At 53.4% G+C, this 11580-nt stretch overlaps 1 protein-coding gene across 1 annotated transcript; it reads left to right on the forward strand.

Moving 5' to 3' along the window:
* Nucleotides 1–4985: 4985 nt before the first annotated feature.
* Nucleotides 4986–10977, forward strand: NCLIV_002500 (putative intraflagellar transport particle protein; the record flags this gene model as incomplete). Its single annotated transcript, XM_003879748.1, has 10 exons — nucleotides 4986–5007; nucleotides 5447–5598; nucleotides 6030–6207; nucleotides 6731–6919; nucleotides 7575–7803; nucleotides 7957–8112; nucleotides 8681–8774; nucleotides 9187–9341; nucleotides 9943–10328; nucleotides 10916–10977. The coding sequence occupies 10 exons, from the start codon at nucleotides 4986–4988 to the stop codon at nucleotides 10975–10977; spliced, it is 1623 nt and encodes a 540-aa protein (XP_003879797.1).
* Between the last annotated feature and the right edge of the window lie 603 nt (nucleotides 10978–11580).

Consider the following 11580-nt stretch of genomic DNA (forward strand, 5'->3'; position numbering starts at 1 on the left):
GAAAAGATAAAGGCGGAACACCCGCTTCGGAAGATGCTGGAACTGGGAGACGCCGGAAGTTAACACGAGCTACTGATGCTGTAGGGGATGCACTGTACCTTCTGAACTCCCAACTTTTGAAAAGTGGAGATCCACAGTGGCACCCTCATGTGAACAACCACGGTGCAGGAGATCTGGTTTTTTTCGAATCATTTTTCGAGAGCAGAGACGATACAGCCTTCATTTGCGGTGCTACCGTCAGTACTGCATCTTGTGTATGAAACCCAGATACAGACGCCACGAGGCAGCTCACTTGTTTTCTCAACGTTGAAACCGGCTATGCAGAAAAATTAGCTACCTTTGAACACGGCCATGTTTAAATGCTGGACACTGTTTGGGGTTTGAATAGAGGAAATTTTATGCACGGTAGGACACCCAGGCTTCCAACGTCTGAGATACTATTAGGGAAGTTACCGCGGGGGCGCACGACGATATGGCACCAGTGCTTGTTCTTCCGGGGATGTGTCTGCGTTTTCCTTGCCTCTGTTTTGTTTGGAGTGTTTGCTACTAAAAAAAGACATCATTTTGAGCTGTCCAGTCCTGGATGCACAGCGGAGCCTTGCGATGATGAAAGGTGCTCTTCTTCGCTACTAGCAACTTCAGAAGGGAACTGCTGTTTTGCCAATCCAAGTGGTTACCTAGCTGCTAGCAAGAAAAGAAAGGCAGGATGTGTCGCGGGAGAAGCCATTCACTACATGCAGGCGACGACGCCGATACATTCTCTAAATAGGAGACCCGTGTAGCGCTGGAAGGTGCTAGACAGGACAGACGATGAGCGAACGGTGTGGATCTACTGCAAGATGAAACCTTGACGCCTGCGCGTACCGAAGGCGTTTGCTTCACACACGAAGCGATATCGACAGAAGTAAAGCACCAGCAGATGGCACCTACAGACGCCCTATAACGGAGCGTGAAACCATAGCGTTGTCACTTCTCCATGACCGTTGTAAGGGACGGCCATGCCGGTGATCTTTCGTTGCGTATGGCAGTAATTCACAGCGTGGTCGGCGGATCATGGAGTCTTTGTGCTTTACTGCGATGACTTATGGGCCTCAGAGAAGGCGTGAAGCTGTTTTTCGTGTGGGTGAGTCCACCCCCCCCCCCCCCCCCGTGTCAACTTCCCTATCCAGAGCACATTTGATTGTACAATGGAAAGCCCTTGTGCTGCAGTTATCTGCTGCAGAAAGGATCCACAATCGGTGAGGCACGGACTGCGCGCGCATGGTAAAGGAACATTGGTAAAGATTCTGAGAAGATTCGTTGATCCTTACTCAACAACGAGACTGCCCAACCCATAGTCAAAAAAGAAAAACCTCGTGACGACGCTAAGTGAAGGGCCTTGCTGCAAATGTGTACATTCCACCTTTGGCACCCACTAGCCCCTGCGAGCCGAGAAATGGCTGAAGCAAGAAATGCCCCACATGGAAATACCGGCCGATTATTTGAAGTCACTGCGATGATCTTCCGAGTGGCAGAAATCTTCAGATGTTCTGTTTGCCAGCATATACACTCGGCTGCTCGAGAGTAGCTTTCTATTTTTGTGCGCAGTCTCTCTACTCCGTCGTCGGCACCCAGCGTGAGGAGCGTGGAATTCAGCGAGACGCTCTAGTAAAGGTCTACAAAACGTATCTGGTTCAAGCGGGCCCATCAACGCGGTGGCATGGTGACAGGACGCGTCATTCTCTGTCTTTCTTTTCAGAAAGTTGAGCATGCAGCGTACAGCCACCAACTCCTATCTTCAATCAGCAGGGACCCCACGTCGATGTTTGTATGCAGCCCTCTCCTCATTGCTTTGCATGCACTGGACAGCGGCGTGCTTTAAACTGTCAATACTACGCCTTCTACAGCAGAAGATGCTCCAAGCATCCTGCTGATGATCACGTTCTCGGTTGCTCGGCGTAACACGCCAGAACATGCAGCAACGTTCAATCAGCCCTGGCTGCGAATTCATCCCTTCGGGAGCTGCCCGAGAGAAGGACGGATTCTTTCCGCAGCGATAGGAAGGATGTGGTAGGTGGTTGCAAACAGTAAGGCACTTATCAGAACTGCCCGCGCTCAATAACATCCTACTAAGCACTATCTCGAAATGCACAACGATGGAAACTACCAACGTAGGGAATTGAGGCCGCTGACGAGGATCCACCCGCCCTATCCTGCCCCAATGAATACTGGCGGGTGCCTCTGAACTGTTTATTCGACAGAAAACAGAATTCGTGCTGCGGGCATAGTGGAGGAAAAGCATCGAGCGAACATGTGCGACTGAGTTCTTCGCTTATGCCACGAGGTCCGCGCAAACAAATTACAAGTTCATGGCGTTTGGCCGTTTCTCGCAAAAATCATACCCATTTGAGTTTGATAGGGGTAGTATTTTCAGCTCAGCGGGGGTCTAGATGTGCCTCTTCAGTTGCCAAGTGATGAAATCCCCACAGCTAGTGGTATCTTTGTTATAAGCATTTTACTCTTGACCCAGCACCGTGTCTATGACCGGCTCAACCACAAAACTTGCACGTCAAGTAATCCTGGGGCAGGACCCGCGCGCCCTCGCCTCGCCCCATCATACGCCACTGAAGACGTGTGGTTGAGGGTCACTCGCCTCGGGCGTTTCGGCGTCAACAGCTGCAAAAATGATAGAAGGACCACAGGTACATCGACCCGTCTCCCACCAAAATGACACTGCCGGTTGCTGGGTGGATTCCCAAGAAACCCAGAGAGCACAGCCTCCTCCTGACGCCTTGTGCGATCAGTATGACTTCGAACATGTGGGTTCCATCGGCTTCGTGCCCTTGCTGACACGCGGGACGCCAGCGATATCTGCATCTCCGAATGAAGGAAGTAAGCGTGAAGCAAGAGAAAAAAACGTGCATCGACCCTCAGCTTCTCATACGAACCAGCGCCACGAACGTGGTGTGCCGTCAAACGAATGACGAAGACCGCGCGAGTTCTTCTGATTGGGAGGCCTCTCGCGGGACAGTGTCTTCGAACAGCGAATGCAAATTAATACAGATTAAACATGATCTTTCAGGTCATTTCCTCAGAGCCCAAATGCCACACTAAAGCAGTGACTGCGGTTCGCTGTTGCCGGTGTCCTCTGCCTCCCTTGGCTGACGTTCATACCATCTGTGCGCCCGTCCATCGCATATGTTTCTTTATGCCCCGTTGGCGAACTACCCGGCCTCTTCGTGTCGACACAGTTGACTTCGTTGCGCCTGGTTTCACGCTTGCAGGCTCATGGCGAGTAACAAAAGGATACAGTGGTTGTCTTGTGAGGGCTCCGCCATCTGCGAGAGGTCGCCTCTCTGCCCAGGCAGCCGGTAGTCCCAGCGTTTCCGACACCCCTCGAATAAATGCGTGTCTGAATTCGACCAGCTCAGACTACACACTACAGAGAAGGCGACGGCCCGGCGCTTTCTTCTTGCCAAGCTTCAGTACAGGAAGTGGACAGGGAGGGGGAATAAATGATGATAGAGCAAGCGATCCGCATCATACATCTCCAGACAGCACCGATACTTCAGGTGAGGCTCAATGTGGTCCTAAGAGCGAGCAGGCAACGTTGGCATTTGGCATGCGAACCAGAAAGCAGGTGTTGGCAGCCCCAAAGGAGAAAAGCTAGGTTCGTCGTTTGTTTCCTGCCAATATTAGCTTTTCTCCGACTGACAAATAGGTATGTCAGTCAACGACTTCCAGAGGAGTTACGGTTTCGAGCGTACCGTTTTCCGCCCTCTTGTGTTTCATCGAAATGCCCGTTACTGCTGTTCCACGCACGACGTCTTTGGTCGAGATCGTGCCCCGCTGTATCTGCACAGCTCTTCGCGCCATCTGCCAAGTTGAGGAGGAGGTCCATTCATTGCTCGAGGCAAGTGTATCCGCGGCGAACGAAGGAAAATCTCACGATGCCCTTGGTGCCGGACTCCAAGCCGTTAAAATGGAACGACACCTTCGAAGACTCCGGAGAAGGATCCAGCAGGAGAGACATATCTCACAAAGCTCCGCGGAAGCGCTGCTTTTACAGCACCACGATCCCGAGCTGACGTTCGCTGTTGTCCTCAACCTTGCGAACCGGCACCAAGTGCGATGAACGAGTAATCAAGAGGTTGACAGGACCGTCAAGTTGCTATACGACGCCTTTGACTTTCACGAGAACCATTCGCTGCCTTGCTACCCAGGAGCGGAGCTTCTACCGACTCACGCCTGGCTATCCTATATCGTCGCTTTCTCCTATACGACCCCCGAAAATGCCTTCTAAAAATAGCCTGGGGTACTGTGGTTGTCCGCCCGGTACTTACAACGCTTCGAGCTTGCTGTCCTTATCCTGCGATCAGCACAGTTTGACTAGGAAAGCCTCAGTTAACGGTTGAACTTACGGAACGGCATTCTCTTGCTGCGTAAATATTGTCCGGCATCTGCTGCTTCGTCACATGCGCATATGTCCGCTCATTACTACCCATTATGCCTAGTATTTCACGTGACTGCTCTTCGCATTGTGCGTACCAGGCTTGTCAAAACTTCGCCGAAGCTTTCTCAGCATATGGCTGCCTGATGCGCCAGTATAAGAACACGGCGGAGACAAGTCCCTTGTAGGTGGCCCACCAAGGGGAGGTGTCGGCAGCTGGAGAGGGTTGCTCTTTCTCACTGGCGAACGAAAATTGAGAGAGCCGAAGGACAGCAGACAGTGGAGTCAGTTAAACAGCTCGTTGTTTCCGTGAAATTCTAAAGGGAGAAGCGCTGCGGAGCTTGTCAAGAGGATTTTATCGGTTGGTGCATTGTACAATTCTCCGTTTCTCTCGACTGCTTGCTGTTTGTAGCGTCAGGGTTAACATTGGCAATATTTACCTCGCACAAGGCAGGTACAAGGAGGCTTTAAAGATGTACCACATCGCCCTGGATTCCACTCCGGTATGGAACAGGCTGCCCGACATGAATCCGAACACCTTTCACTGGAAGCCGAGATGGGATGCACAGGGAATCCTCGTGAGTAGACTACCGTTTTGGATTGATCTCGAGGAAAATCAACCTTCGGTCCCCCTGAATAATGCCTGAGGTCGGCACCAAACAACATGTCGCGCTTGAATGCTCGTTGCCAAAACCATAGGACGGTACACTGGGGACATGCGTGACTGCACGAAAATGTGAACTCTAGGGCGTCTCTCCGCTGGGGTGGACCCACAGTCAGTCACCGATTCACACTGCCTTTCAGGAAGGCATCAACGCATTGCCTGTGCATTCACGTGTCCCGCTTCCTCCGTAGCAAAGCTTGGGGTTTGGGATTTAGGACGGAATGCCTGCATGGCTACAGCGCTGTGAGTCCTGGGAACTCCGTCCAGGATGTGTCGATGATAATGGTTCATCGCAAGTATGCTGAGGAGTTCGCTGTGCTCACGTTGACTCTCGTTTTAAATTTAAATTAAAGCGGATCGTATCGGTGATTGGATCGTGTGTACGGCGCCGCTCAAGACAAACAGCAATCTTCTTCGTTGCAAGTTACTCAAGACCATTGGGGACGCATACTTCCTCGCGGGCAAGTTTCCGGAGGCGACGGCGACATACGAACAGCTTCTCAAAGTAAGGCATCTATCGCCATGACATGCACTTTCCCAACCGACTTATGAAAGAGCAAAACGAGTCCATCACGCATTCAAACTACCTTGTTCCGTCAGCCCCGCTGTGCAATTCCCTTGAACCGGCTTACCGGAGGACATGTGTTCTCCGCTCGATGCTCCGCGAAAAAGTCCTTCGTTGACAGGCAGACTCGAGAGCTTCTGCCCGCGGCAGCATCAGTTGGCGCAACTGCCTTTCCCTGACCAGCGATCGTGCAAAGCATTCACATTGGCCTTGACAGAATCTGGTTCGTTACACAGGTCTTCACACTGAATCACAGGTGGTTTGGCTGCATGTCCCACGTAGAAGGACCAGCCGCGGTACAGATGTAGCCGTGTTAGCTCTCTGTTATTTCTTTGGTGTGTATATGTTGGTGTCCCGTGCCCGTTGACCAGGTCCGAGCGCAACTTGGGTGGAGCGTCTCCGCCTTCCTGCCACGCGGGCATCGAGGGCCTAGACGATGTGTCTCCATTGAGAGCGAGAGCCTGAACCTCCTTCTGTGCTACTACGCAGCGGGGAACAAAGAGAAGATGCAAGAGCACTTCTTGCGCATGATTGTTTTGCAAGACAACGGTGAGAAAGCTGACATGGAGCGCCGCTGGTCCTGGGGTTCCACCACTCCAATGGCTGTGTTTTCGCCACCCCCATTTCCTGTCGAAATTTGCTTTGAGCAGAGTGGTTTCTTGCAGATTCGTCTCAGGTGAAGACAGTCACACTTCAGTTGTCTCACATGTTGGGCGCCAGCAGTTTTCTTTCTCAATCGAAAACAAACCCTACACGACTGTTGGCCTGTTTGGTGCATCTTCGAGAACATAACCTTTCACTTTCACGTAGAAGCCTGCTTCGTTCGTCCCTCCATTCGCCCACAGTCCAATGATGTTGCTAGGTGTTTCAAGTGGCATCGCACAAGGCCTTGAAATCCACAGTATGGGAAGTACCTGTTTCATTTGCCAGTTGGAAGCTATCTCTCGGGAGGCGTGCTTAGCAATGCGGATCCTACGCTACGGTGTCACGGCCTTTTTTTCCTTCTCTGGCGTTCTTTTCTGTGTTGGTTTTCAAGTTTCTGTCGCCTGACTTCGCTCCTACCTTTGCTCAGTGCCGGGCGCCGATGAGGCGGCAGAGAACGAAGACGACGATGAGGAGCTTTCGCCCGCCATGTCTCCGCTCAGCACGTCGGCCCTGAGCCCTTCCTTCTGCGGCGCGCCTTCGTGCTGGGCATGTCCCGACTTCTCGCCGAAACATGATGCGCGTTCTTCCTCCACGCCAGAAAACACGAGCAATGAGGGTACGCTCCCTGCGCTCGTGGAACCTGACAGCCTCACCCAATTGATTTACCAGCGACGCAAAAAGACCTACCAGAGGCTGGTTTTGGCAGGCGCCCTTGTTGCGCAAGCTTTAACGGGAAAGGTTACTGCATCCTTCAGCGGAAGTCTGCACTCCGCGTTCGACTGGGTGATCGACGCTTTCAGGGCCCATGGTAAGAGCCCCATATCACTTGGCTACAAAGGCGCCTCCCAGGGTCACCAGGAGAGCCGCGGCACCGAATCGCCAATCCGGAAGGAAAGACTGGAAAAGGATCTCGTGGTGATCCTGTGTACGCGACAGTCAGAGCGTCTGCCGGACTGCTCTGGTCTGGTGCGGACGCAATTCCATTTAGCTGATCACGTTGGAACACATGTTAGAGAATAGGAAAAGAGTGACTTCCGCGCCCTTGTAAACGCGTATTTGCAGTACGCGCGGCAATGCAGACGCAACAAAGCGGGACACACGGCGAGTTTCGTGAGATGTCCTTCGTTTCGTGTGCACCAGCGGCCACTGTACACACCGCGACGTGCTGCAACTGCGCAGGTCATCACCTGCTGTCCCCACACAAGGTTGTGTGTCGCCAACGACAAGCAAGAACGCTAACGATCAGTCAGTGGGGAACGTGTGCTTTTCAGGTTACAGAGATCTTGCCTACGAGATCGAGATGCACAAGGCCGCCGCACTTTTGCGGGTGAAATGCGGAGTAGATGCGGCGGTGAAGATCTACAGAAGCTTTGAACGCGTTGAGCGGCAGCATGCGGTTCTGACGCCTCGAGCAGCGACAAATCTTTCCTTCATTTATCTTCTCGAAGACGACCTCTCCCAGGCCACAAAATACACCGACATAGCTCTCGCTGGCGACCGGTTAGCCTCAGATGCCTTCCGACCACCTCAGTGGACTGCAGCTCATCAACGCGTTCACGTAAATACGCACACATGCGCAATTATGTGCGCCCGTTTTTTCGTGCAAAATGGGATATGCCAGGAACCACTTTTCCCTTGTTCCACGCTTTGCAGGTACAACGCATTTGCCCTCGTGAATAAGGGATGCTGCCTCCTGCTCGGCGGCAAGCGCCAGGAAGCACGAAATCTCTTCCTGGAGGCACTGGGTCTCGATGCGGAGTGTGTCGAAGCCCTGTACAATTTCGGTCTTGCCTGCAAACTCGATGCGCAGTAAGGGGAACTTAAACCCGCTTGACGTTGCTAAACGTTCCTTTCTGGTGGGCTGACACGTCGGAGCAGCGCGGCTACACACAAAAGGACCACCTCTGCTCCTGAAACGAGAGCGGGGACAGTGCCTGAGAGCGGCTGCGACGCACGGAGCGTTTCCACTCATCTCACACCCTAGAAGTCTGCCAAGGAGAGATAGACTACTTAGACCCCGGAACACCTTTCCGGGCGGAGGCAGAGCTTTTCTAGAAGAATCGTGCCCAAGTGCGCGCAGTAATTTGCTGCGTAGACTTCCCCTCGGTGTCGACCAATCTGAACTGCCGTGTTGTCGGTTCGAAACGTAGCGCGAGGTCAGGTGCGACGTCAGGTGCGACGCCAGCGTGAATCTGAGATATTACGGTTAGCAGGGCGCACCAGCGAAGCCGGCGTCGACTGCAGATCGCCCCCCAAAATATTGGAATCCTGTGCCTGCCACTCAAAACCTGCTTCGTGAACTGCTTACAAGACTGTTTGCCGTGCCGTGCGTCTGTCTCCTCACATTCCGGCTCCTGCCTTGGTGACTTTCTGGCAGATTTGAGGAGGCTCTCAAGGCCTTCTCAAGGTTCCACCAAATCTTCCCTCGCCATCCAGAGGTTCTTTACCACCTCGGGGATATCAGCGAGGCGGTAAGGAGCGAAGCGCCGCTGCTTTATTTGAAGCCAAGACGGCGTTTACATGCTTACCGACCAATGATCTTGTGTGTCCACGTTGGTATAACTCAAATCGAGTAAACCGAGACATTATAAGAGGCTTTGCGCGCAACCTCCGCGTGGGCATAGAGAACGGAGACACCACTTCCGAGCGAAAGAGGCGCGATGCCTCGAATAGAATACTTCTCACTGTGACAAACGCGCAAGCGGCCAGCGGTAGTTTTGGACACACGGGAGTGAACGTCTCTGCAACTGACAAGTGGGGTCGGGTTCCTTTGAGGCGCACCAAACGTGGTATTCAGTTGGGTGACCCGTCGACAGTGTCGCGAGTCTTTTCGCCAACGGAAAGAGCACGAGTGTGGCGAACTCTGATTTCTGCTGGCTCCAGATGGGTCATTCCGAGAAAGCCGTGGAGTGGTTCTCGCTGCTGACATCTCCCGGAGTGCGGCCTACGGACGCAGGCATCCTGGGGCGCATCGGTAGAGCGGCTGCGTCTCGGGCGGAAGACGACCAGGCACTTCACCATTTCCTGAGCTCGTATAGGTAGCCGTCATTCCCCAGAAGAATAAATAGGTTGCTAACCGCTTCGCCTCGCACCGTTGCTTGTGGAAACCGTTTCGATTGAACAGCCGTAGGATTTCCGAGTTCGTTTGCCTCCTAGCTGGAGGGCGGCTTTTCCGCGCCGGAGATGGCCGGCGTACGAGCGCATTCTCCAGACGGGAGTCCCAGAGTGCTACGCGCGCTGACTCGGGATTCGAGCGGCCCAGATCGACTCTGAACACGAACCCAAACGGGGTCTCCACCGTGCATATGAGGAGTTTTCTTTCGCGATATTTGATCCGCGTGTCAACGGGAATCAGTATATGTATCGCCTCGAACACAAAACTTGTCTAATTGATTGCCCGATCCAAGTTCTACTGTGTCCGCATGACTTCGCGAGCACGCAGTGTACCTTAGAGTCTGTTCGCGGCACACCTTGCGTCCTGTGTCGGTTTCCACAAACTTGAGCCCTTGGAGTTTGGCAACCTCACGGAACCGAGCCTGCGCGATGCGTCCGCGTCGTCTCTCTCCAGTTCTGCTTGCCTGCGGCGCTCGATATATCTGACGGCACACATGTATTTTCACGTGCTGGTCCGCTTTTCAGCTACTACCACTGCTCGCTTGACGTCATCACTTGGCTCGGCGTGTACTACGTCAAGCAGCGGCTGTTCGACAAAGCCGCGGAGTTCTTTCGCCACGCCGCAGCTCTGCAGCCCGCAGAACCCAAGTGGCTGCTCATGGCCGCTTCCTGCTACCGCCGCAGCGACAATTTTCCGCGAGCTCTCGACTTGTACACGAAGGTGCACCAGGAGAACCCGGCAGACGTGGAGTGCCTCCGGTGTCTCGTCACCGTGTGCAAAGAACTAGGGATCCCCTACGATCACTATGCCGCGATGCTTCGCAGAGCAGAACATGCAGAGGTCAAGGGGCAAAATGGCCTGCAGGTCGGCAGCCTGTCGACTGGAGATGAACGGCCTTTGTCCACCCTCTGTGCACCGCAACAAACGCTAGCTCTGACTAACGGAGAGGAGCACGATCCTACTGGGACAGCCCGGAGACGACAGACGCACCCGAGAGCGATAAGCAATGGACCGACAGACGACGCCGGCAACAAGGACACAGGGAGAGAGAGGACAGACCAGCCGCGCAGGTGTGGCCTCGCACTGCTCGCTGGCAGACCTCACGAAGAACAACCCTCCAAAGGGGACAGATCGGAGCGGGTGGGACGGAGCGCAGCAAGACGGCAGGCGCCTCTGCAAGAGGACGAGCTCTTGCCAGTGTGAGCAGGAACACGTGCTGGGGCACGAAAACGGAATGCCCTCGCGCGTCTTCGTGGCTTCGCAAAGACGAATGAGATCCTCGCAACAACGGCTGCGTTCGGCCTCGTGGAAAAACAAGTCTCTAAAACCGTGTACATATTCCTTTACTTCCGAGTCTGCCTGACTCTGTGAGCAAGCACACTGCAAGCGTTTGACCCGTGTTTATGCAGATGCATGCAAGTACATATATATATATATATAAACATGTGTACGCAGTGTTTTGTGAAGTGGTGAGTATGCATATTGTGTACATGGCAGTGCGAGACATGAAGGAACATGTTGAGCGTCCGAAGGAGCAACGGCAGAGACAGCAACTGTGACTGGGCGCGTTCCGTATATTCCCGTTCTTCTTTCGCTGGATGTCGGCCTTCCCCCGCGTTCGTGTGCATCGCAGCAGTAACCAGTGCGCGTGATATGGAAACAATGGAAGGTGGAGCTCTGAGAGTTTGTCATGGGCAAATTTTGTGTACCAAGATGTTAACCCTACCAGATCCACCTATCCCAAAAGAAGCGACGGCCGCTTCGGATGAAAACGCAGTGACCATTAGCCCGTCACGTGCGCCTAACGAGTGCACTGTCCACACACTGTGTGTGCCAGGGCACCAGATCGGACATTCTATCGCACCCTAAACAACGAGGATTCAACAACGAGATCGAGAAACGCTTGAGGACTATGGACTGATGCACCGTACCCCGTTTCTTCTAGAGCAGTCACAGCTGACCCAGAACGTCCCGCATCGAAAAAGAGAGGCGGGACGAAAAGAGAAAGCGCAGAACTCCGCAGACCTCTAGGAAGATTTCTTTTACAGGTCAACCATAGCCGATCCCACATCGTACACAAACAAAAGGAAAATGAGATTGATGTAGAAGAAACGATGATTTATGGAGCCCTCAGAGTACGGAGTCGCCCGGTAAAAATGCAA

The sequence above is a fragment of the Neospora caninum genome, chromosome Ib (genome assembly GCF_000208865.1).
Source record: "Neospora caninum Liverpool complete genome, chromosome Ib".
NCBI lineage: Eukaryota > Apicomplexa > Conoidasida > Eucoccidiorida > Sarcocystidae > Neospora > Neospora caninum.